The sequence below is a fragment of the Telopea speciosissima genome, chromosome 8 (assembly GCF_018873765.1).
Source record: "Telopea speciosissima isolate NSW1024214 ecotype Mountain lineage chromosome 8, Tspe_v1, whole genome shotgun sequence".
Taxonomy (NCBI): Eukaryota; Viridiplantae; Streptophyta; class Magnoliopsida; order Proteales; family Proteaceae; genus Telopea; species Telopea speciosissima.
Window position 1 is genome coordinate 11,695,295 of NC_057923.1, and position 27,655 is coordinate 11,722,949.

At 39.3% G+C, this 27,655-nt stretch overlaps 1 protein-coding gene and 1 long non-coding RNA gene across 2 annotated transcripts; one reads left to right on the plus strand and one right to left on the minus strand.

Moving 5' to 3' along the window:
* Positions 1-1,003: 1,003 nt before the first annotated feature.
* LOC122671634 (1-deoxy-D-xylulose 5-phosphate reductoisomerase, chloroplastic-like) lies at positions 1,004-9,724 on the plus strand. The gene is made up of 12 exons (XM_043868970.1): positions 1,004-1,130; positions 1,862-2,040; positions 2,339-2,425; positions 2,550-2,675; positions 2,763-2,825; positions 5,674-5,823; positions 6,081-6,148; positions 6,618-6,729; positions 6,872-6,976; positions 7,211-7,332; positions 8,227-8,373; positions 9,334-9,724. Exons 1-12 carry the CDS (start codon positions 1,046-1,048, stop codon positions 9,500-9,502), a joined length of 1,413 nt encoding a protein of 470 aa, XP_043724905.1. The 5' UTR covers positions 1,004-1,045; the 3' UTR covers positions 9,503-9,724.
* On the minus strand, positions 8,264-27,655 carry LOC122671635. The gene is made up of 3 exons (XR_006334372.1): positions 27,643-27,655; positions 21,446-21,450; positions 8,264-8,397 (listed from the first exon to the last, which is right to left on the minus strand). It is a non-coding gene; the product is annotated as an uncharacterized LOC122671635 (long non-coding RNA).

Genomic DNA, 27,655 nt, shown 5'->3' on the forward strand with positions numbered 1-27,655 from the left:
AATGATCGCCCGCTCCCCATGAAAGGCGGAAATTCCATCCGCATGAAACCAATGTACGCACCCATAAGGGCCACTCTCCTCCACAGAGAACACCGACCCTAAAAATAATTAATGAGGGCTCCTATAAGGAATGAAAGAAATAAATGGTGGTGAACCAATTAAGGGAAAATGACCATAATATATCTTCTTAATAAAGTAATTCATAAAATAAAATTATTTTCCTTTAAAAATAATTTTAATTAGATTTTTTTTGTGGGGGAAAAAAGAGAGCAACAACCAAAATACTAATTAAACAGATACTTATTTCTTGGCTAATGATCCATATATAATTTAAAATATTTCTTTGGGTAAAATATAATAAAACAAGGGTAATCATTTTTCCATAAAATACCATAACTTCTTATTTCCAAAAGCATGTTATTAAGAAATTTATCTTCTCAAGCGCAGTGCACCTCACTTAAGAATTCAACTGTCCACCCAGCACTAGAGAGGTTAAAAAGACAATACTGCCCATGTTTTTACGGTTGGGTGCACCACACTTGAGAAGATGAAAATCCATGTTATTAGTGATTAATTTTTTCTTTTCTAATAAAAAAAAAACCCTAATTTTTTTTATTTTTAGAATAGCTTCTAATATCATGTAATTTTTCATTAAATTAATCAGATGATGATATTGGATTTTGAATAAAAAATGCCAAAATCAGTCTTAAGGAAAGGAGTAATGTAAATTAGGTAATAACGAGGGAGCCAACTGTGAAAACAGAAATGGATATAAAGTTAATAATAAAGGGGGCCAACTGTAATATTAAGGCACGACAAGTTGTCTGGTTTGTTATCTATTTCCCACGCTTCAGTCCTTATTCGAGAGTTATAAAACACGAACACTTCACAGTGAGTCGTCCACGAGCTTGGTTTAGATCCCCCTATCTTGTCTGTTTATACTCTTTCTTATCATCTTCTTGACCCTCTCTTGTTTTGAACATATAATCAAAATACATAATTTGTTTTGTTCTCCAAATCTGGTGTTGTTCTTCCTCCAGTAGTAATGGCTCTGAAATTCTCTTCGCCGATGGAAGTCCGGAGTGTTTCCTTTCTGGATTCTAGTAAACTCAACCTTCATAGGTTTAAAGGTTTGATTTTTTCCCCTTCTCCTTCTAGCTCTTTTGCAACTTCTTCTGTCTCTCTTTTGCTCTTTCTTTAGCTGCTTGAATTGTACTGTTTGACTTTATTTCATCGTTTCTGTTGATTGCATAATCAGACGAGCTTACTTCAATTTTCTTTGTTGACTTAATTTGGCCAAATAATGGTTTCTCCATCGAATTGAAGTATAATTTCAGCATATTTCAGTGTTCATTTACTTATTAGTTCGGTCCGGCATTTCCAATTTTGTGCACAGTTCGATTATTGATTATATTGCTCTGCTGGGTTATTCATTTGGTTTGGTTTTTCGACTTCTTTGTATTTGTAAGAAGGATTTAAAAATTGAATTTGAATTCACGAATTTGGAGTTGCTTTGAAGTGTAACAGTACAGGTCTTGTTGTTTGGATTGGTATATGAATTCAGGTATCTATTATCGTGCTACTTTACTTTATGGTTTCAAATAGTATTTCTCAAAACCATTACAAAACATGGAGAGATTTTGTGTATTCTGAGATTTTATATTCCAAGGATTTTTCACCTTGTCTTTTTTTGTGAGGAGGTTGTTGGCTTGGAAGCTGTATACTTCTTTCATGTTTCGATTTTCAACAATCTATTGTTGCTTGCATATATGCTTCTTACTGGCAGAATTGATCTGTTTGCCTTAAGGTTTTGTTCAATTATCAGTTGAACTTGAAATTTTGGTCTTCTTTGAATTTGCAGGGGGATTTGCTTTCAAGAAAAAGGATAATGGACCAAAATTTGGTGGAAAAGTTTGTTGTTCAGCACAGCCACCTCCTCCAGCCTGGCCAGGACGAGCAGTCCCAGAGCCAGGACACAAGATTTGGGATGGTCCAAAGCCTATCTCCATCGTTGGATCCACTGGTTCCATTGGAACCCAGGTACTATATCTCCAAATATGTAAATAAATTATTTACTTTTACACTTGTATACATCCCTTCCTTTAGAACTTACTTTGTAAGTGTCTGGGTCTTCCATGCTACAATTCCTTTACTCATAGATTAGTTTAGTTTCCTTTTTCCGTCTGTGTACTGTAATGGATTCAGTTAGACTTAATTTTGTTAGAATTGGTGCCTTCTATTTAGTCCTCATAGTTGAAAAGCTTTGTTGTCCTCATTTAAATTTTCTATTTTTCTCCGTTGAACAATTTTGGGATATTTTTTAATGTGTTGCTTTCAGACTTTGGACATTGTTGGTGAGAACCCTGATAAGTTCAGGGTTGTGGCTCTGGCAGCTGGTTCCAATGTGACACTTCTTGCCGATCAGGTGATGACATTTCTAATTTTAAATTTCTGGAAAAGTGTGAGGTGGTTTTAAATTTCAGAAGCTGTTAAATCAAGTTTGTTTGGTGCTCATTAGTTTTTATGAATTTACAAAATAATAATAATAGGTGAAGAGATTCAAGCCTCAGTTGGTTGCTGTTAGAAATGAATCATTACTTGCTGAACTCAAGGAGGCTTTGGCTGATGCCGACTACAGCCCTGAGATCATTCCTGGAGAGCAAGGTGTTGTAGAGGTTGGCTGCTATATTACACTGCTCTAGCTTCTTGGATTGTAGTTACAAAATCATCCATTGATCTGCATTGCTTTCATTCATCCTCAGGTTGCTCGCCACCCAGATGCTGTCACAGTAGTTACAGGAATAGTAGGTTGTGCGGGTTTGAAGGTAAAGGCTGAAATCCCTTTGTTTGACTATCATTGCTTTTTGGTATATACATTACATGGATCCCACCTCTTAAAGCTTTGTCTTGAGTGCTTGTGGGCCGTCCCACCCCTTAAAACTGTAGGGAAAGGAGCTTTAAGATAAAAAGAGCTGGAAATATTTTCAACCTCTGGAGAATGTATTGCTTTAGCACCTCTAGTTAATGTATTTGTTTAGCACCTCTAGTCACCCTCGACAGTCCCTTAGGTTGCTTGCTTCTTAGAGAAAGAGGATGTAACACATCTACATATGGTGAAGAAAGAGAAGCCAAGCAAGAAGAGAACCCATATCCTTGCTGAAAAGTTCAATCAAGAACCAAACTAAACGTCATCCTCAATACAAGAAAGAACCTGAATTGATTTCATAAAATTGAATGTCAAGGGCTCCAAGATCAATATAGTGGCTGTCCCAACTCCCTACCTAGTTAAAATAGGATGATTAAACACTAGCATATGCTTGGGGATGGGAGAATCTTCAATGTCACACGATCTTAAATACATTTAATTTCACTAAAATACCCATGTACTGATGAAAAAAAGAATAAAATCTATTTAACCAAAATAAAAAAAAAGGAATAAATCCTATAAATCAAATAAAGGATAGATTACACTTACCTCCCATGAGATTCCCAATAACTAGAGTAGCCATCCCTTGGGTTTCTGACTATTTACACCTCCCTTGAGTTGGCTAACTAAACTCTAAGTGAAAAATTGAATCAATACTGAATTTTGTTTTAAAATGTTCTTTAGGATTATCAAAAGTCTAAACAAACTTATTTCATGATGACAAAATATACCTCACACTCTTCTTCTAAATCCATAATACTCTCGACCATGTAATTTTTGTATTATTCATTGGAATGATTGGATAGGTCCCAAAAATAACATGGTTTGTCCTTGATCATGTGAATATTTCCAAGACCAGGATCCATTCAGTGGCCGCTCTTGGTCCTTAAAACATTCATATGCAATCTGGAGGAGGGTTCTTACATGGGTTGGATTTTGAAGAGTTGTGAAATTTCTTTGATAAGCTGTTAATTTTCTTCAGGTGATATTACGATATAACTGCTCTGGGTTACTTAAGGATGAGTTTGGATGGCAGTAAATCCTTAGGTTAAAGAATTGTTTATTAGTTGTTTTGTGCGTGGGGGTCTGGGGAGGGTCATAAGGCTGCGTACATTATGACCCTCCCCAGACCCCGCACTGGGTACACCCTTTGAGTGTGGGGTTAAATCATAAATGATTATGACAACAAGGAAAGATTGAATCAGGGGATTTGGTGACATTGTAGTATTTTTTTGGGTATATATACAGTGTAAATGAATGGAATAAAAGCAATAAAAGGAGCTGCATTACATTTCTAAATAAGAGAAATATATATTTCCATGCTATAGGATGTGGTGGTAGTTTGTTCCCTGTCAAAACTCCTATCCAGTTTCCTATTTCAGTAAATGGTAAGATTTGACCTAAAGCTACTAAAAGTGACTGCTAAGAGAGTTTAATGGATTATTTTGAGTTTTGGAGTGAAATTACAGAACTGTGTAGAAGTTCTGATACAGGTGCAACATTAACACTTAGGTACCCAAATATTGCGGGTCATAGATTAGAAGTTAAAACATACTCGGAAGGAACCAGTACCATTGACTGTTGAAGTCAAAACATTCTCTGCATGCAGCATACTTCGTATGATGACCCTGTTTACATATATCACTTATCTGGGAAGCTGGGGGTAATCTTTTTACTGCATCCCCAGCAATAGACTCCTCATATGTTTTGGAGAACGAAAATAGGGAGAGTCAGGGTTGATACCATGGCCTGGTAATGTTGTGCCTCAAAGGATTTCTGATAATGCACATCTGTTCGGACTGATTCACTCACTATTGAGGAGAAGCTTTTTATCACTTGTCAGCATTCTTGGTAGAATGTGGTGACCTCTTGAGGTTGTTTCATTTCAGCTTTGAGGGGAGGAGGCCATGGGTTGGCATGTGACTGCCACATTGGTGGGTGGAGTTTGCTAAGCTCCACCTAGAGGAAATTATGATGTGGAGCTTCCTTTTAGTGGTTTTGAAGAAGAAGAAGATGGTAGGAGGAGAAAGAGGAAGATCCAGAACTTTTATGCAGGGCAAAGGAGGCTTCTCTAAAAGTGATCCAAATTAGTAAGACTGGAATTAATTTAGTGCCTTTGTGCCCTTTTCCCTTCTCTTCGCTTGTATCTTTCTTTTTCCTCCTTTCCCTATAAAATTATTTTTTCTGTCGCCGACCAAAGAAAACGTTGGCATTAATCAAGTGCAATGTTGCTCCGTTTGGGCCTGGAGGTACTTGAGAAAGCCTGAGAATTTCTTTCTCACCTCACAATTGTGGCTATTGGGTAAAAAAATTGATTGCATTGATCACCTGGTCAAAGCATTGCAATTTTTTAATCAATGACCATGAAAAACTAGATTGCAACTTGAGGGTGGGCCTGGGTGCAACGGTAAGGTTGCTCCATTGTGACCAAGTGGTCACAGGTTCGAGTCTGGAAACAATCTCTCTGCAAAAGCAGGGGTAAGGCTGCATACATTATAACCCTCCCTACTCCCTAGACCCTGCAGTGGCGGGAGCCTCATGTACTGGGTACACCCCACGTTTCCTCACCTCTCTATTACTTGCTCCTGTTATTGCTAAAGCTTTCTTATTAACAATCGGAGAAACGTTGTTCCAAATAACTTATGGATTACTTTTAAGAATGCATAACTACACTGACTTATAAGAATGAACAAATAATGGAAACCTAAGCCATTTAGCTGACCACTGCTCCTTTATTGTGTTTGCAGCCCACAGTAGCTGCAATAGAAGCAGGAAAAGATATAGCACTGGCAAATAAAGAGACTTTGATTGCTGGAGGTCCTTTTGTGCTTCCACTTGCTCGCAAGCATAAAGTGAAAATACTTCCTGCTGATTCAGAACATTCTGCCATATTTCAGGTATGAACGTGTTTTCTTACTGGTATCTCCACCTCCGTCCCCAATCCCCTGAATATATATCTGGTCCATAAATTGGGGTTATAAGTTTGAGATTCTGCCATCTCATGGTGGACGTCCTTTTTGCAATGATATGAGAAGGAAATTTTTGGGTATTTACTGTCTTTAACAATTTCATGTTCATGTAAGATGCATCCTTTTGGCTCCATCCTTTTTTCAATGCTGATTAGAGAAGCTGAGAGTGATATTTCTGTCTCCAGTGTATCCAGGGTTTGCCAGAGGGTGCACTTCGTCGCATTATTTTGACTGCTTCAGGAGGAGCTTTCAGGTGTGAAGTCATAACACAACTTGAGTGTTTCTTTTTCTTTTTTTTTGGTAATAAACTTGAGTGTTTCAAACCCCACATAGCTTGCCACTTTTTAAAGGGAAAGAAGAAAGCAAATGTAAAGAATGGAAGATGATTTTCCGGTTACATACTTTCACTTTGAAAAGTGAAATGACTTGATTAATATTAAGATGCACTTATTTATGCTATATATGAATTAAGAACATGCTTCTAAGCACTTGATAATTCTGGCACTGCATGTCACCTAAATTCCTAACCTGAAAGTTGGTAATTATCTTTCTCAATATGAACTCTTTTCTCATTGAGAGGAAGTGAGTAAAACAATTAGATTTCAGTCTATTCATAATGGTTTATTAATTTGGAAAAGCACATATCTTTTACACTGTACCTTCAATTATAAAGCCAACCTTTGGAACCTAGGGCTAACAAGTATTTGTGGTTTCCGCAACAGGGATTTTCCTGTTGAAAAATTGAAAGAAGTGAAAGTTGCTGATGCTTTAAAACACCCTAACTGGAATATGGGAAAGAAGATAACAGTTGATTCTGCTACCCTTTTCAATAAGGTTTTCTATTCTTTCCTTGTCGGCTACTTGCTTTCTAGATTTTTTTTTTCATATGTTATGTTACCTTCTAAATTATGCATCCTCTGAGGTCCTAAAGCCGTGCAACCTTTTATTTCTTGCACACCCTTTCCCCTATTAACAGGGCCTAGAAGTAATTGAAGCCCACTATCTCTTTGGGGCTGAATATGATAATATTGAGATTGTGATTCATCCACAGTCAATCATACACTCGATGATTGAGACACAGGTTCATTTCTTGCCTTTTCCATCATCTAGCTATTTCTTTGATAATTTATTTCTCTCTTTGTTTTTGAATATTTGATATAATTCTAAGAGGATACATTGAATGTATTAACGCTTTGCAAAAAAATTTTTGGATTTCTGGAGGCATTGGAATTGAAGTTACATGAAATAGAAATTTTGATTTTAAACACTAGATCCTCTGTGCTGATAGATTTGGATTTCTTTTTCTTTTTTCCAGGATTCATCCGTCTTGGCTCAGTTAGGGTGGCCTGACATGCGTTTGCCAATACTTTACACACTATCTTGGCCAGACAGAATTTACTGCTCTGAGATAACCTGGCCTCGTCTTGATCTTTGCAAGTAGGGTTCTCTTTCCCTTTCATTGTATTATACTTCTACTTTCAATATTGCAGCAGCAAATAAGTACATTATTGCTAATCTTCAATAAAATAAAAAATATATAAAAGGGCGTACCCAGTGCACAAGGCTCCCACTGCGGTGTCTGGGGAACCTCCGCTTCGCGGAGAGGCTATTTCCCGATTCGAACCCACGACCACTAGGTTGCAATGGAACAACCTTACCGTTGCACCAAGATCCGCCCTCTATGCTAATCTTCAATACAAAGAACAAAAAAAGAAAGATAAGAAGGATAAAAATCAATTACGAAATTAAGGTGACAGCTTTTCTAATTCCTTGGAATCCCTTCATATGCTGTTCTTACCCAGTGTCTTCAACTCTTTCTTTCTTTTTTGAGCTGTTTTTTTTTGTTTAAGCGTTAATGCTAAACTTGAAAACATGATGTCATATTAATGGTGTGCATCTATCAATCATAGGCATATCCCAATAATTCAACTTAATGTCGTGAGAAAGGACAGGCTTCTATTTTTGGATGATAAATGGCACAAATTTATACTCATCCTCTAGATAAGTCGTAGCCAAACTAATGGATATTTTCTCTCTTGTCCAAACCATATTCATCACTTGTAAATTTGTAAGCTTGCAAATTGATCTGTTCGCAGTGTTAAAAGTCCAGTTTATACTCATATTTGAGTTTGATGTTAACTGAACTCCTAGGACAATCATAGTCGTTATGGAAAGCATTTTTCATGAAAAGTTTTTGTTGCTGATCGGTAAAGAGTTACTTGGAATAATTTGAATCCCTGGTATTATTAGGTAATGGAGAGCCAAGTTGAACTTTTGGTTAGTTTTATTTATTTTCTTTCATATTATTGTATTTGAAATGGAATGATGCAGGCTTGGTTCCCTATCATTCAAAGCTCCTGATAATGATAAATACCCATCTATGAATCTTGCCTATGCTGCTGGACGAGCTGGAGGCACCATGACTGGGGTTCTTAGTGCAGCAAATGAGAAAGCTGTGGAGATGTTTATTGATGAAAAGTACGTACTTTTGTGTCATGATTTCTCCCCCCCCCCCCCCAATTTATCCGAGTGACTTATTTTCTCTTGTTGCTTGTCTCTCATCGAATTTCTTCTTTTTCGGTTCTCTCTTGTCTAAAGGCTTATGTCTTCTACGGAGGATCTGAAGAATTTAAAATCACATTTATGTTCTCAGAATATAGGAAAACGTTTCTTTTTGCTACAGAAATAATCTCGCAACTTGTCACTGAAAATTAAACTTTCAAACTAATGCTTGAACGAGTTCGAAATCAACTGCAAATATGCTAGCTTTTTTTCCCTACTAGTTTTAAACTTCAGCATGTGTGTTAAACAGATGTGGGGTTCTATGAAGTATCAAAGAATAATATCCTGTGATAATGTTATTTAGAAGCATGATTCACTGAGAAAAAAATATTATCTAGATTCATAGGAGCACATTGAAACTATGTTGTATTTAATAATGGTAGAACCTAATGGTTCCTTCCTGACCTAAAGCTATCTGATCAATAAGAACAATGCTGGTGAAAATGCTTGTTGTCACTTAAAGTATCTCGATAATCAATATTTTGGTGCTACCTATCGTTGAAGTGTATCTTCATTACTATAGTGTTTTGTTGAAAAGAAGAAAATAATATCTACAGAGAGGAAAAGAGTGTTGATTAAACTAGGTCTGAGGAGGGGTGCAAATGCCTCTTCTAAGAATGAAGAAATAAAGTCCTTTTCTGAAACAACTGCATTGTCTACACTGTATGCTGTGGGTTTTTTGATCATCTCAATGACCCTCAGTTTGATTTGATATGGCTTGTTGCTTTTTCAATGTTACCAAATCTTGGATCAGATATGCTGGAATACTCTAAAATAGCTTTACCTATCACAATGACCAATGCTGCTGATTGCCTGATTTTCTTATAATCTTCAAATTCATCTGCTGCTGATGAGTATGTGGCATGCCCCTTTCAGAATCAGCTACCTGGATATTTTCAAAGTTGTGGAGGAGACATGCGATAAGCACCAGGCAGAATTAGTGGCAAGCCCATCTCTCGAGGAGATCGTACACTATGATCTGTGGGCCCGGAAGTTTGCTGCAAATTTACAACCATCATCTGGCTTAAGTCCCGTCCCTGCATGACTTGCAGCAAACCTTACATAACTAAGACAATCCTTTGACTGGGATCTGGTGACCTTCAGCCTACAATGGGAATTATGGTGGAGATGCATTTGAAGCTGAAGCAACTGTATTATAATTCTCGATGATAACAGCAGAGCATCTCTAAATGTATGATTGCATGCATTAGTTTCTTGTTGGTTAACAGAAAATTTTATTTGATGTCAATAAAAAAGGGAAATTTTGTAGTAAAAAAAAAAGAAGAAGAAGAAAAGATGATGCATTTCAATTTAAAAAAACAATAAAACATCTCTTTTACCTCCTCTTTTCAGTTCTTTTGGATTCTCCTTTATGTTGGTTTAAGTAGTGCATAAATATGATGTTATAAATCACCTAAGATAAAAAAAGTGCAATTAAAACATAACCCTTTGAATCTAACTTCTTAGGTAAAATGTTTAATGTTTGTTAGCTCTCAAATAATGGACTATAACTTGGGTATTAAAATCATTTAATCCAATTATTAGTAAGGCGGTGGTCATAGATCACCAGAACAACAAAGACAAGGCTTCTGTTGTGCCCCTACTCGAGTAAGGCGTGCGCCAGAACAAGCTGAAAAACTACAGTGCACGCGTTAGCGCAACGGTGCTCGTAGATCAGCTTTACTCCGCCTAAGTGCTTGCTGGATTCGTGCACTAGCTGATCGTAGACCACCGTTGCGCGTTAGTGATCGTAGACCAACCTTTTCTTGCTGCTGGTCTATATTGATTCTGACTTGAAGGATCTCTTAGGTGAGAGCTGGTAATAATTCCCCTCTATCCTCTAGGGGAGTGATTCTAAGGTGGAAGTGTTTTCTCCTAATCACTTCCAACACTAAAAAGACTTACCCAGTTCATGAGGCTCCTGCCACTACAGGGTCTAGGAAGGGTCATAATATATGCACCCTTACCCCTGTTGTTTCCAAAGTCTAACAATTATCACTTTCGACGATATACACCCAAGTATTTGTAAGGATATTGATGTAATATCCCTTCATATGTTTTAATATAATCCTACTTGTATTAAAGCTCAGGCTGTAAGGGGTAATCTAGTAATTAGTTCATCTGACTTAAACCCTAGTTTCCCTATAAATACTAGCTGGAGGTAGTAGCCAGGGTATTCCAAACTCGATATTCAGAGTGTAATGCTTTAAGCAACCTTGTGCTTAAACCCTAAACCCTAACAGTACTTACCACTCAGTACCTATCTAACCTTCTTATAGGTATTTCTATGTTTCATTCTAGTATTTATTTTATCTATTGAGGGCTAATATAAATCTTTATTGAGTGATAACGTGGTTGGTTGGTAGTTCTTTTTGATCCACCATTGCTTCTTGATCGAGGCAACTTATCAAAAGCAAGTCACGGGGTATGCCTATCTGAAACCCTAAAAAGAAGAAATTGAAATTGGGGGACAGCCTAATCTCATCCCACAAAAGTGACAAAACATGGTACTTGGTGCTCTACTAATTCTGTCCAACCACTCTCTTTCTCTCCATCTTTTCCTTCCAAGTTATTAATTTGTCACAGACAAAAAGAGGAACAGAGGAAAATGAATCAGGATCTTTCATTTTAATGGGTAATGTATGAACTTGACCACCTAGTCACCTACAATACATAAATAACAAACAACTGCTAGTTTGGTTGGTTGGAGGCATTACCGATTAAGTGCATGCCCTTCAGGAGGTCAAGGCATTGACTCTCCTGGATTGTATCTATGCCATAAAGGCACCCCTTCTACCTCCCCTCCCCCTCCCCCTCCCCCTTCCCCTTGGTAATTATAGGATTCTGTTGGTTGTGTTTCCTTGTGATGCTACAATAGTTGTAGCACCTAAAATAGAGGAAATATAATTGAATTTAAGCCTGAAATTTTATACTTAGCCAATACAGATCCCTTCCTAAGTTCCTAGATATCCAATCTGAATTGCCATATCACCCTTCTACATGACCCAATTAGGTGTATAGTCTATAATTCCATGGTAGACTTCACATTACAGGAAAACCTTTTAATGATCAAGCCGGGGTAGAACATCTTTTGCCCTTCGTGAAAATTTTTTTCTATTCTATTAGATGTTCAAAGCTTTCTTCAACATTTTCAATTTGCATCATGTTAAATTAAGCAAAATAGATCTAGATTTAGTATGACAGTGTGAATAATTTATTATCTTCTGTTTGATTTATGGGAGAAAGAACATTATCTAGACGTGTGCAGTGCGTGCTTGGCCTCTGCATCAAGAGCCGTGCAAAATGACCGTTGCACCCCCATGTAAAGGCAGAAATCTCTGAGGACATGATGGTCATTTCGCATGACCCTGTGTGCGCCCCCATGTAAAGGCAGAAACCCTTGAGGACATGATGGTCATTTTGCATGACCTTGTGTCTGGGCACAGAGCCCACACGCCACGCATGACCAGGTAGCATTCTCTTTCCCTTGATTTATAATGTTTATTTCATTTAAAAAAGAATTTTTTTGACACCCCCAAGTTATCAAATGATTTTTTTACCTTTTTAGTGTACTACACATTTCTTTCAATGAAAATAAAACTTGTCATTTCACATGTGTATTCAAATTTTGGAGAAAAGTTTCATGCATGGGATGCAGGGGCCACGCCCAGACACATTGGGGGTGAAAATGACCGCCCCACCCTCATGAATGGCAGAATTTCCACCCCCAATGTGCCAGCGCATACTATCGTTAGACACATTGGGAGGTGGAATGACTGCCCCGCCCCCATGAATGGTGAAATTTTCGCCCCCAATGTGCCAACGTGCTCACTATCATTGGTTGACGCGCGCATGTAGCCCCTATGCTCCCATGTAGAGAACAATTCCCCTCAAATTTTTTGGACCAATTTCCCTCCACCCACGATGAATAGGATCTCATTCACCGAGGGGAGAGAGAGGGCGGGAATGCGTATCGAGAGGGTATTTTGGAAAATACTAAAACCCTGGGAGGGGTTCGTGAACCCTAGGATGGTGGGTGAACCATCCTCTATGGGGAGGAAAACTTTGTCCAATTTTTTAAAATGACATGAAGATATCAATATCAAATAATATAAAAAATTGAAAAACTCTTTTTTACTCTAACTTATACAATTTAAGGAATTTTACCAAAAAGAAAAAGAACTTTAGGAGTAAGACAAGGAGGTAATCAAAATAATGTTACATGTTATACGTATATCTACTTAAAATAAAAAAATAAAAAAAAAATTAATGTAAAATAAGGAAGTAACCTTTTTTTTATTGCACCTTATATGTTATTACTAAATGTTCTTTAAGTCGGAAAAAAAGTTTCAAAATAATTTGCGTCATTATTTTTACACATTTTTTAGTACATACGTGAAATGACAGATATCTATTCTCGTTGAAAAAAAAAAATGTACTATATTATTAAAGGACCAAGCTTTTATGCATAGTAATATACGATACACAGTCGTGTCTTTCAACTGTCGGATTGGGATAGGGACGAAAATATAAGAATATATCTCTTCTCTCTCCCTTTCATCAGTTGAACGCATGACCATGCATAAAACCTTTTTTACAATCTATGGGTAAAAAAATAAAATTATAAATTATTTGGTACCTTAAAGAGTATCAATAAGAAAATGAGTAAACATCTAGTAGACCCCTAGGTTTGTTCACCTATCTTGTAGCTCCCCAATAATTAAAAATTTACTTACAGATCCATATGACAGACAGAATACTTATTCCGTTACAGTCAATAGGTCAAAAGTAAAGGAGACAAGTTTCCAACACTTGCCATTCCAATCCGCTATTATTTGTCATGCATAAGTTTAGTTGGTGCTCAAGCTGAGTGGACATGATTGTCCACTATAACAATTCAAAAATCATTTGAAAGTTGATTATATTTTATTTGGGGAAGCAGTTTTCTGTACAGGAGTGTGGCCTACGCCAGCACTCCCATGTGTCTATCTCTCTCTTCCTTAAAAAAAGGGGCAGAGATGTCTTTTCACATGGGAGGAGAGAGATAGACTCATGGGAGTGCTGGCGTAGGCCACAGTCTCGGACAAAGAACTTTTTCCTTTTATTTGATATGGCACCCCATAAAAGATATATTTTGTCTGAAATTTTTGGACAGTTAAAGAAAAGAAATGAGGAGAATAAATAGAATGTACCAATAAATGTTGACACAAATAATGCCTATCATCCTAGTTATAGAAATAGATGATATCATTAAGGTTTAAAAACCCAGAATTAGGGATTGGATCAATCTGAATCGGTCAAAATTATGGTCAGACTCAGTCGATTTCGATACAGACTAGTCCAACTCCGTATCAACTGGTCTTATCCGATTTTTAAATCCCTGGATATCGTGGAAACCATTATGAGGATATTGATGCCTCCAACTTTTCCATACTTAGTAATGTTATTTTTTTTAATGTAATTTCATTTATATAAAGTAAAATGAAATATAATAGTCAAATATGGAATGATTTGAAATTAGTGACATAATCATATAGAATAATGAAGGTAAAAGTTTCTTTTTAAGTTATAAAAATCTTCACTTTTCTTATCTTTAATTTCCCAACCATAATAAAAAAATATATAATTCAAAATGATTCATGTTATATATGTCGCGAATTCTTGCACCTGTGTCGAAGAAGGACCTGCTCCGACATTTTTTGTGGCGACTCAAATGAAACTTTTTTTGAGATCTATGATTGTAGCAGAGGGCTTGGGCCTAGCCCATTCACCCCCACGGTACAATTCGACGCAATCCGATGGAAGAGTATCTATATTCTTTACCCGTCTTATTGTAAAGATGATATAGACTTTAGGGTTTTCGATTTAAGATTTCTTGGAGAGAACAATATATACTGCCGTTTTTAGGTGTTCTTGAGAGATCTCCATTGTAACTTTCTCCGATTTACATAGTCAAACATCTTCAGCTTTGCCCGTGAACATAGCACACCATACTGGTGTGTGAACCACGTTAAATCTCCGTGTCTTCTTGCTTTGTTTTCATTTTTGTTTGTGTTTTGTTTGGTGCTTGTTCTAAAAGGTCTTATGGTTTAGTTGGACACAGGTGACCAATCTACTAGGTGGTTTGTCTAACCTAACCCACACTTGAATGGTCGACCTTAGTTGAGCATGGTTCAAAATATAGTATTGGAGAGGCCAAGACCGATATCATATTAGTGTAACGTTTCGTCGTAAGGGTAAATATATACATAAAAATAAGAGCAAAAATATTCGATAAAACTCAATATGTATCCGTATACCGATATTTAAAACCATGCAGTGGAGTGCATGTTTCGGTTCCATTTTTTTAAACTATGGTCTTATCTTCAGGAGAGTACAGTCTACAGTGAACCCCATTCATGGATCTATCGCGTTGGTTACAAGGTTTTAAAATTCGAAATCCGGAACGGTCAGAGAGTATTCTTATCTGAATCGGATTGGAATCGACCTGAATCGGTTTAGAAATAAAAAATTTAAGTTATTCTATGTTAAAAACCGAATCGGTTTAAGAATCGAGAATTGATTTATGAATTAGATCGATTCAAGATGATTTATAAAGAAAATGACTAAGAATAGGTCGATCCGATTCCGATTCAGAAAACAACGATTAGAATCGATGGAAATTGGGAACGGTGTCAGCCGATTCACAGATCCGATTCCCGATTTTTAAAACGTTGGTTGATTATGAACTCGGTTTTTCAATTACTCCATTATTTTTGGGAGAGAGTCTCCTACGCTCAAAGTTTGGGGGGGTTCTGGTGGGTGTTAAAGTTCATTCTGAATCGGTCAGACCGATTAAACTGATCGATCCAAGTTGGACCAATCGAACCGTTATAGGTTTGGTTTTGGATTAGAGTTTTATAGAACGGATAAAACTGAAATTGAACCAGTTGGATTAAATGCACTGACCGGAATCAAAACAGACTAAATCCGATACAAATTTGAGACCAAGTCAATTGTAATCCGAAAACAAACCAAAACCCCAAAAACCTAGGATTTTCCCATTAAATTCTTTATGTATACATGTAAACACAAAATCGGATCGAAGCAAACCCGATAGTAAGTCAATTACAAATCGGCAACAAAAAATCAATAAAAATTGGATCAAATCAGACCGAAATCTAAATGAAAAAACTTCCTTATTTATTTGTTTTGGGCTGAGTCAGTAACAAACTGAAACCAACTCAACCCATTCAAAACCGGACCAAACCGATTCAACCCTTACAAACGGTTCACTGTCAGCGTGAAAATCTTTTGCCTACCAAGCTACGTCGATCATTTGATTCTGATAGTGCCTGATTCGAAATTCCAATGCTTAAAAAAGAGTGTGAACCACCGAAACCTGAGGTTGAGAGATCCTGGGTGGGCCAGTGTGGATTCGGTTTGGTAACCAAGAAAAATTAAATTGGGTCACTTTCCAGGGCTTTTCTGTAGTTTGGTTTGTCTCTGTGTACTATTTACTTTCCAAAAAGTATGTAAATGAAATGGATAGTATGTGAAGGAAATGGATTCTTAACCCATAAGAAACAAATCCCATACCTTTAATCAACTTTAATTGCTTCTTAATTTGTTGGGATTTGGGACATGCATTGTAGTTGGTAGAAAGCTTAAAAAAATGTTGAATCCCAATTTCCAAATCATTCTCTCACTAATTGTGGAGGGGGACGATGTAGAAGAACTATCATTCATAATTAAGGTCCCACAGATTATGATCAGAAACCATTACTTTGAAATCTTTTGGAGATAAGTGGTAGAAATTGTACATCAAGAGTTCAAGTATGATATATGGGATTGAGCTCATCTCCAGGGAGTCCAGCACCCAGGGAGTGCCCAGGGGTCATCCAGTCATTGGACTGCCGCACACAGTTTGACGGTTGACTGTGCACACGATGGGATGTGTGCAGCATAGCCAGCTGTTGGATGCCCCCTGGCACTCTTTAGGCACTAGGCTTCCTAGAGAGGAGCTAGATCCTGATATATGGGAGAGGGTTCTGTAAGCAAGTAGGTTATTCTACTTCTTCTCATTAATTATCTAATTTTTTTTTTAAATAAAAAAAGAATTTTAATCCCATGTGAAAAGGCGCAATGTACGCCTTAGGTGTCACACCCCTATCCCGACAAGGGATAAAATACAATATCAGGGTATGATTGGGGTGACACGCGTCATCCCACCTCACCGCCAGGATCTCGATGCAGTGGCCAACTCACAGTCATAAACCAATATTATAATACAATAATATTAGAGTGCGAAAGATAAAGGAATATTACATTTCCAACGGTCATAAAATAAGCGGAAGCGTTTACAGTAGTTACCTCATGTTCACACGGCTAAGTGATACATAAATAGTTTGGATGGATATCCCGAATGATCACAGCATAACTACCCCAAAACAAGTATAACAATAAATATTTATATAAGGCACGTGGCTAAAAAAAACAAAAGAAGGGAACAAGTCCCAAGTATCAATACACCGTAGGCACAATCATCATGGGCAACAATCGCCATGATCCTCGACCACGGTCTCTGGCTCCCACAAGAATCATCCGCATCCAAATCTAAAAAGAATGTGTACAGGGGTTAGCTCCACCGAGCTAGTGAGAGAGAAAAGGGGATGCACAATCACAAATAGTCCATGGTGCATGCTTATTATTAATTCATTTACCACCTAACACACAATGCTAAGTCAATGGGTATATGCTCATCGCAATAACTCGGGAAGACATTGTGGATCCTTCCATTCTCACCACAATGCAACCTCAATTATTACTATGGAGCCCGCCGTCGTAGTCATCACCACCCCGAGGCGGAGACCCGATAACCATTACTACCCCTGGCCTGGCCTCTCTAACTCTCCACGCGCGCAGGTGCTCGCTACCCAACACCTAAACCCCTGTTGGTAAGGGTCGTAGCATAGGAGCCGAGCCATTTACCACCTAACACACAATGCTAAGTCAATGGGTATATGCTATCGCAATAACTCGGGAAGACATTGTGGATCCTTCCATTCTCACCACAATGCAACCTCAATTATTACTATGGAGCCGCGCCGGTCGTAGTCATCACCACCCGAGGCGGACCCGATAACCATTACTACCCCTGGCCTGGCCTCTCTAACTCTCCACAGCGCGGTGCTCGGCTACCCAACACCTAAACCCCCTGTTGGTAAGGCTCGTAGCATAGGGAACCGAGCCTAACCACGGATATACTACATGAATCCTATCGTGTTGAGAGGTACATCCGGGTGTGTCAACGTCCCATTCCATCTAACACCGGTACCAAGACAACACGGCGCATACGAGCAAGAATGAGATGCAATATACAATTCCACGTATACGGGGTTCCGGTGCCGTACTTCCGACCGTAACCCAACACAAATCCATATCATCCAAATCATCATCATCGAATAAGAATAAATGCAAATATGCAATCATGCTTGAATGATAATGTCACAATATAATTCATAAATGCATGAATAAGCAATAGTAAACAAGCTCAACATCACCCAAACCCACTCACCAATTACTTCAAATGGAGTTTGTATAAGCGCAACGATTCCCGCTCAAAATCACCCCATTGCACATATGTTGGCGCCTATGGAAGTGAATAAGAGTGTGAGAGAGTGTAGGGGAGGCCTCATAGAGAAACCCCATAGTTTACATAAGTTATAAGCCTTAAAAATTGCATCGGAGGCAACGTCGGACTCAGAGGCTTGCCTCCGACCTTGCCTCCGACCTTCCCTGCAGCTCGGGACACATCGGAGGCAAACATCGGACTCACGCAGTCTTGCCTCCGATGCAACCCAAGTGTGATTTCAAGGTCTTTAAAAGCCCGGGGTTGTCCCATTTGGTTCTCTAAGCCTCAAGGGACAAGGGAGGGGTGTCTTAGAGTCTATTTGGGTCTTAGAAACACCCAACATTCAAAGATTTAAGGGGGTTTAAAGGATCAAAAGCTCAAAAATCCAGATTTGGGGTTTTCTTTGGTGGTTGAAGCTTTAGAATCAAATAGATTCAAAGAGGTCAAAATAGAGGTCTTAATAGGATTGTAATGAAAATAGGAAAGCATCCTACAAGGGAAACTACACATGACTCGAGCTAACCCTTTGGGTTTCAAAAGAAATCCCCATCTTGGGGCTGCAACCAAAGAACCACCCAAGCTCAAGCGAGCAAGGGGGAAAGAGAGAAAAAGGGGGAAAAGGGGCACTTGGCTTACTGGTCCGAGATACACAAGATGTGCCCTCTTTAAAGCTCCAAACCCAGCAGCCATTTCCTTCTTCTTCTTCCCTTCCTTCTCCTTCTTCTCCTCCTTGCCGCCTCCTCTCTTCAAAGCTCTCCTCTCCTTTTCACGATTAGGTTAGGAAAGAAAAGAAAAAGAAAGACTAAGGAATAGTCTTACCCCTCTCTCTCATATAGAAAATCACTTTTATTGGCCTATTTGGATAAGGCCTCATAAGTGTAGGCTAGGGTCTGTTTGGATAGGGTCAAACAACCATTCATCCCTACACAAGCTTTAAAATCCCTAATTTGGGCCCCAAGGCCCACATAAGGTCAAGTTAATAAAAAGGGGTAAGGGTAGGGTCAAACATGACAGGGCACCAATAGTACCTTAGCCATAGGGTCTCACCCACAAGGGTCCTTGTCGCGACATTGGATGCGGGGTCGGAGGCGCCCGAGTAACCTTGCCTCCGATGCGAGTAGGAAGGTGGTTCCCACCATAAGAGGTCGGGGCCTTTGGACCACACTTCGAGGGCTTTGAGAGGGCAATAAGCACACAACAAAATTTGGTCAACTACTTACCCCCGACATGTCAAGGTGCAACCTCCGTGGTCCCGACTAGTTTCCACAGGCAACCTCGTACTATGGTCAATATAGTGGGTTTGACCACCGGTGAGAACAACTCACCGGCATACGTGGCGTGATAACTACACGTCACGGGAAGAATTAATAATTAATTATACTCCCGGTGCGGGTATAACATTCTCCCCACCTTACAAGAAATTTCGTCCCCGAAATTTGAGGCGCCTAGGGTCTCAAGTGATAAGGGCTGTTGGATAACAACATCCCAAGTCACCCACATCTTAAACTAAGTCAAAGGTCGGGTCAAGATGAGGCGGTGCCTACATGTCACCGCAAGTCGGGTTCCACAATTCTCTTTTCCTTACGGGTCACATTACCACGGGGTGTGGTTCACAATAACCCTAGGAAAACGGGGTTCCAACTACTAAGTTAAGTCTCAAGGAACAAAGGTTCCCTAGATCTTCCGGACCAGGTGATACCACTCTAGCCTTCACTACTCTGGTCATTCTTGGGTTACGAGGATTTAACCGTCCATGACCCAACATAGGGTTTACATTCTGAAGGCTTTAACATCTGGTTGTCTCATTACCTAACCCAACTTTAGAATGATTTGGAATATTGATGGAATCTCCTATTGTTCACTCCCGATGGGAGGAACGCATTTGGTGATCCATTACCCCATTCATATCTGTCGTTGGAGAAGGTCTTGTTACATCCCTCGAGTTTGAGCTTTCACAACCTTTAAACCTACTACACGTTATCCCGGGGAAGAGTCCACATCAGTCCTCTTTCGAGAACCAATAACCCTTCAATAGTTTTGGTCCAAGTCAACTCTTCAAGCAAGTCTCAATAAATTAACCTATTCGGTCATTAAATTCATTATTCATTACCCTAAGGTTTGGTCAACCAAGGTCGGGCTCCAACTAGTTTCACAGAAGGTCGAGGTAAGTCATACTTATAGTACCGAGAGAATCACTCTAGTCACACAAGTCCAAGGTTCTAAGGGATATCTATATATATATTTATCACACCAATATGTAGGCATAGATTCAATAATTACATTCAAATTCCTATGGACATATCGTCATCTAGGTCAATCCACCGAACAAGAAGTTCTCGTGTACGGTTCGCTAAGTCTTTTCTTTGGAAAGTCGAATCACGGTGTAGGACTTTCTCTATGAGTCTAAACAAGGTTTGGATGGACCAAGTAAAGTCCAAATAGAGTCATCACTAGCTTGAGGTGTTATGAGTGACTTCCAAATACACGTGACCTTCATGGCTTACTCAAATAAACAGCCCAAACCAGCCTATTACTTTCCTTTTCTAGTACCTACCCACGGGTTTAGATTCTACGCACCCCCTTAAGGGTCTCTACCCGCATAGATTTAGGTTTCCCTATCCATAAGGTTTGAGTCCTTACATTCATAGGGTCTAAGGATCTTCATCCTCAAGGGTAACTCTTCTCCTTTTAGGTAAGAGAGGAGTCACAAGGTTACCAATGCTGCTAGTTCTTATTAGTGGCCCGATCCATACAAGTCCTAACCTCTTTCAATTTTTTAGGTATTAACTAGACTCATGTGGTCCCCACAAATGGGTCACACAACAGGTGTCCGATCTAGGGTATAGGCACAAGATCATCACATATAGGTGTGGTCAAAAGGTCTCCAAAATAGGCTCAAAATCTTAAAAGAAAATCGGGTGGACTCACGAGCGACGTCGGCACTCGGGTGCATTCGTGGCTCCTCCGTGAAAATAGGTAGAGCGGACTAACGGGCGGATGTGGAATGCAAATCCGTTCGTTCGTCCGGTCTGAAGTCTCAAAGGCCGAGAGAGTTGAAGTCAAACGGATCTACGGATGGACGCATGAGTGTGGATCCGTTCGTTGATCCGCACGTTTTAAAATGATAATTTTAAGTTTTATGCGGAGCGGATTCACGATAAGTGGCTTCGCTCGTTCGGTCATTTGCAGAAATTTAACATAACAGAGCCGCAAGTTTTAAAACTCACTTTTGGCTCCAAAAAAGGAACATAACCGCAGGGAGAAAAAGCTCTGAGGGACTTCCGTTCAAGCTTCCCTTGGGTGGTTTTCTTGTAATCTTAAGCCTCAAGGTTTAACTCTCACTTGTTCAAGATATGGCTTTCTTCCCATTCCTACTTTCTCTTTTCTTGGATTTGGGATGAATCATTTCAAGTTGTGATCATGTCTTGACTTTGCTTGTAATACCATGACCATGTACACCAAATCCATGCCAAACCGATTGGAACTAGGGTTTTGGGTGTAAATCAAGTCCTATTTGATCGATGGCACTAAGTTGTTGGATCCTTGTTTGATTATTGCATCTTTTATAAATTTTCAAGTCTTTGCAAGCATTTTAGAGATTGTTGCTATGTTTGTCAAGTCTAGTTGAATTTTACTAGGATTATGTTTAGGTTTTGGTTGTGGTAAAGTCCTCAATTCACAATATTTTGGGAAAACTCTCCAAGTTCAAATCTAATTTTTTTTTTTTTACATGCCATAAAATCTCATAGAAAATTATCATATTGTCTTATCTTCAAACATATTTTCTTGTATACATGATTGTTGATAAAATCCTTAGAATATTTCATCTTCTCTTTTGCCATATTTGATTCGGTCTTACTAGATAGGGCTTAGCTTACATTCTCTGAGTTGTCACAAACCATATTTACTTGTTTTCCAAGATTCAAACTTCCAACCACAAAATCTGAAAAAATTTCTTTGAAGTTCAAGGCATGCTCCATGATCGAACAAGTCTACTTCTTGTTTGAACTTACTACTTTGTATAAAATATCATGTCCTAGGCATAATATGACCATGAATCTTCATTACTTATCATGTCATTCACATAATGGCCATGCCTTCCCTTTTTCCCAACTTCTTAGATCACAATTGGATAAAATCAGAATTTTCTAGCCTAAGAATCCTGCTGTAATTCAATTTGCTTTGAAAGGAAAATCAAGGGCTAGGTTTTGAACTTCACAACCTTACATTGATCATCTACTTAGGCCTTAACATTCAAGGTATTACTTTGCTATCTACTTGGCTTTTGGCTGCAGGTTAAAACAATCAATGGCTCCAAGAACACGGCGTGCATACGTGGAACAAGTTGCACCAACTGTCCTAGATCCACTATGGTTTCAAAAGATGGAGGACCAAGAGCTTTACCAAGACTACTTCCGCTTCAAAAATCTAGTGGAAGGGGCGGAATGTAGTGTTGGATGATCTCAAAGCATACAAGATGGAATAGAGATTCGAGGCATTGGGGTGGACCGACATTCTCAACCTCCCTGAATCATATTACCCAAAACTCATCGGATATTTCTATGCAAATCTGAACACCGGGAACCCGGGCACACAAAACTATCGGGTTGTTTCATATGTAAGGGGGGTTCCTATAGCCTTCACTGCAGCATAGTTGGCCGGCATTATCAATGTCTCCATTGGGGAAAAGAAGACCTACTATTCACCTGGAAGGAATCCCTACTCCTTCATTAGGCGAGAGGTAGTGACATTCTGTCGGCCATCAGGCGACTAAACCTACGAGTGGTGGATGGCTTCGATGAGGTCATGAAGCAACTCTTCGACCGGACTCGGCGCCTAGAGGGTATCGAGAGAGGGGTAGATGACATCAACACCTTTCTTGGTCGCGGTGGTGGCGGTGGTGCAAATGACTAGCCCAGCTTTCTCTCAACAAATTGAAGTTATCCCGGATCAGTTCTTCTAGTTCTTGTCTTAGGATGAACAACTGGGAACTTTTAGAAATGATAGACTTGTATATTTAATCCGAGATAACCAGAATCAAAAGTTTCGAATTGGAACAAATGGGGTCTTGCATTACGAGTTGGGAAAGGCACGATTATGCCCAAACAGAGAATCTGAAACAATTATAGTGTTTAGATTGGTATCTTTTGATTGAGCAGGATGGAGTCATATATTTTTGTTGGAATGGATGAAATCATGAATGTTGAAATGGGAAGGATATGATTGCCTCCCAAGAAGATTTGGAACAATTAGATATTTGTAATTAATCTTATATGTATCTCTATGTAGTTAATTAATTCTTTCTTGTTTAATTCATTGTTGATAATTGTGGGTGATTATAATTGATTCATTATTGTTTATGAATTTTAACATATAGTTGCCCATCTATGACCTACTTAAGACTCAACCAAGCAATTACATAGTTGTAGCTTAACAGCCTATGGTTCAAGTCCTAAGTTCCATGTTATCTATTATCTTCTAAGTCCTTGTTTCACTACAATCAGTCTTCTCCTATGTCTGCTCACAATCATTTATGTTCTTGAAGATTTTTAATTTAGAACCTAATTGTGGAGAGTAAATCAAGAGTCCGCAAGACTGTGGTTGGTGCAGAGCATCATGGCTCTGATACCATGTTGTCACACCCCTATCCCGACAAGGGATAAAATACAATATCAGGGTATGATTGGGGTGACACGCGTCATCCCACCTCACCGCCAGGATCTCGATGCAGTGGCCAACTCACAGTCATAAACCAATATTATAATACAATAATATTAGAGTGCGAAAGATAAAGGAATATTACATTTCCAACGGTCATAAAATAAGCGGAAACGTTTACAGTAGTTACCTCATGTTCACACGGCTAAGTGATACATAAATAGTTTAGATGGATATCCCGAATGATCACAGCATAACTACCCCAAAACAAGTATAACAATAAATATTTATATAGGGACGTGGCCCAAAAAAAACAAAAGAAGGGAACAAGTCCCAAGTATCAATACAGCCGTAGGCACAATCATCATGGGCAACAATCGCCATGATCCTCGCCACACGGTCTCGGCTCCACAAGTAATCATCGCATCCAAATCTAAAAAGAATGTGTACACGGGGTTAGCTCCACCGAGCTAGTGAGAGAGAAAAGGGGATGCACAATCACAAATAGTCCATGGTGCATGCTATTATTAATTCATTTACCACCTAACACACAATGCTAAGTCAATGGGTATATGCTATCGCAATAACTCGGGAAGACATTGTGGATCCTTCCATTCTCACCACAATGCAACCTCAATTATTACTATGGAGCCCGCGCGGTCGTAGTCATCACCACCCAGGCGCACCCGATAACCATTACTACCCCCGGCTTGGCCTCTCTAACTCTCCACAGCGGGGTGCTGCTACCCAACACCTAAACCCCTCGTTGGTAAGGGTCGTAGCATAGGAACTCGAGCCATTTACCACCTAACACACAATGCTAAGTCAATGGGTATATGCTACGCAATAACTCGGGAAGACATTGTGGATCCTTCCATTCTCACCACAATGCAACCTCAATTATTACTATGGAGCCGCGCCGGTCGTAGTCATCACCACCCGAGGCGGACCCGATAACCATTACTACCCCCGCCTGGCCTCTCTAACTCTCCACAGCAGTGCTCGCTACCCAACACCTAAACCCCTGTTGGTAAGGCTCGTAGCATAGGGCCGAGCCTAACCACGATATACTACATGAATCCTATCGTGTTGAGAGGTACATCCGGTGTGTCAACGTCCCATTCCATCTAACACCGGTACCGGCACAACACGGCGCATACTGAGCAAGAATGAGATGCAATATACAATTCCACGTACATGGGGTTCGGTGCAGTATTTCCAAGACCGTAACCCAACACAAATCCATATCATCCAAATCATCATCATCGAATAAGAATAAATGCAAATATGCAATCATGCTTGAATGATAATGTCACAATATAATTCATAAATGCATGAATAAGCAATAGTAAACAAGCTCAAACAGTCACCCAAACCCACTCACCAATTACTTCAAATGGAGTTTGTATAAGCGCAACGATTCCCGCTCAAAATCACCCCATTGCACATATGTTGGCGCCTATGGAAGTGAATAAGAGTGTGAGAGAGTGTAGGGGAGGCCTCATAGAGAAACCCCATAGTTTACATAAGTTATAAGCCTTAAAAACTGCATCGGAGGCAACGTCGGACTCGCGGGCTTGCCTCCGAGCCTTCCTGCGAGGCTCGGGACACATCGGAGGCAAACATCGGACTCACGCAGATCTTGCCTCCGATGCAACCCAAGTGTGATTTCAAGGTCTTTAAAAGCCCAGGGTTGTCCCATTTGGTTCTCTAAGCCTCAAGGGACAAGGGAGGGGTGTCTTAGAGTCTATTTGGGTCTTAGAAACACCCAACATTCAAAGATTTAAGGGGGTTTAAAGGATCAAAAGCTCAAAAATCCAGATTTGGGGTTTTCTTTGGTGGTTGAAGCTTTAGAATCAAATAGATTCAGCAAGAGGTCAAAATAGAGGTCTTAATAGGATTGTAATGAAAATAGGAAAGCATCCTACAAGGGGAAACTACACATGACTCGAGCTAACCCTTTGGGTTTCAAAAGAAATCCCCATCTTGGGGCTGCAACCAAAGAACCACCCAAGCTCAAACGAGCAAGGGGGAAAGAGAGAAAAAGGGGGAAAAGGGGCACTTGGCTTACCTGGTCCGAGATACACAAGATGTGCCCTCTTTAAAGCTCCAAACCCAATGACCATTTCCTTCTTCTTCTTCCCTTCCTTCTCCTTCTTCTCCTCCTTGCCGCCTCCTCTCTTCAAAGCTCTCCTCTCCTTTTCACGATTAGGTTAGGAAAGAAAAGAAAAGAAAGACTAAGGAATAGTCTTACCCCTCTCTCTCATATAGAAAATCACTTTTATTGGCCTATTTGGATAAGGCCTCATAAGTGTAGGCTAGGTCCTGTTTGGATAGGGTCAAACAATCATTCATCCCTACACAAGCTTTAAAATCCCTAATTTGGGCCCCAAGGCCCACATAAGGTCAAGTTAATAAAAGGGGTAAGGGTAGGGTCAAACATGACAGGGCACCAATAGTACCTTAGCCATAGGGTCTCACCCACAAGGGTCCTTGTCGTGACATTGGATGCGGGGTCGGAGGCAGCCAGAACCTTGCCTCCGATGCGAGTAGGAAGGTGGTTCCCACCATAAGAGGTCGGGGCCTTTGGACCACACTTCGAGGGCTTTGAGAGGGCAATAAGCACACAACAAAATTTGGTCAACTACTTACCCCGACATGTCAAGGTGCAACCTCCGTGGTCCCGACTAGTTTCCACAGCAACCTCGTACTATGGTCAATATAGTGGGTTTGACCACCGGTGAGAACAACTCACCGGCATACGTGGCAGTGATAACTACACGTCACGGGGAAGAATTAATAATTAATTATACTCCCGGGGTGCGGGTATAACATTAGGTCTAGAGAATCTTTGCCCAAGATATATATGACACGTCCCTGTTGTAGAAATGCTTTAGATTTTTTAAAGATGTCATGAAATCTAGATCACCTACCCATATGTGAACGTTTCATGTAAGTACAGGTTTGGGTTCGTGATGATACATATTTTTTGTTTTCTTAAATGTTTTTTCTAAGCATTTTTAATATCAGCATAAAAAGACATTTATAAAAACAAAAGGACAAGTTGTTAGAATAGTTTGATCCAAACAAGGACAAAACCATAAAAGCCAGCATCTTCATAAGGCGTCTAGAACATAATCAAATAAATAATAGAGAACAGGGATAGAACCACTAACCTTGTTTCACATCCTGAAGATGATCGCAGTAAAAAATAAAGACCAAAGATCTAGGTGCTTCCCCTCTATTCCCAAAGTAATTGGCTTGATGAGAATACCGAATGCACAGAGATGATGAATACTGAATATCTCCCTCTCTTTCTAGAATGCACTCCTCAATAAAGATTGAGAATTAATAATTGTGATGGGTAGAGGGGGAACCTAGCTCTCTTTATATAGTAATTCCTATAGGGTCTCTCTCATCATAGTCCTAATAGGAATCTATCTGGCCCACACTAAGCCAATCCACATTAGACTTCTAATACAATTTAATGATCTTCCTAATTGACCAAAACTCTAATTAACCTGATTTAAGATATTTAATATTAATTCATATAATATTAAAATATTAATCCTAATAGAATTAAAATTCTAACACAAGTGTCATCACAAAACCATTTGTGAAGCATTCACATCCATGGAGATAATCCAAACTCGATGTCGTGTGTATTTCAATAGAGGTAAATTAATCTTTTGGACAACTATCTATCATATTTGGATGGATTATAAGAATTTGAGAAGATTGGACAAAAAAAATGAAGTACAATTCAACAAATTTGGGATTCTATCTACTTGGAAGTTGGAGACTAGCTTGACCTTTCATGTTTGATCTTGTTTGGATTCCTCTAGAATATATGTATATTGTTCTTTCTTGGGACTTTTCTATCCAGTTGTACTTCAAAGTTCAAACATAGACACATTCCTTGAAGGT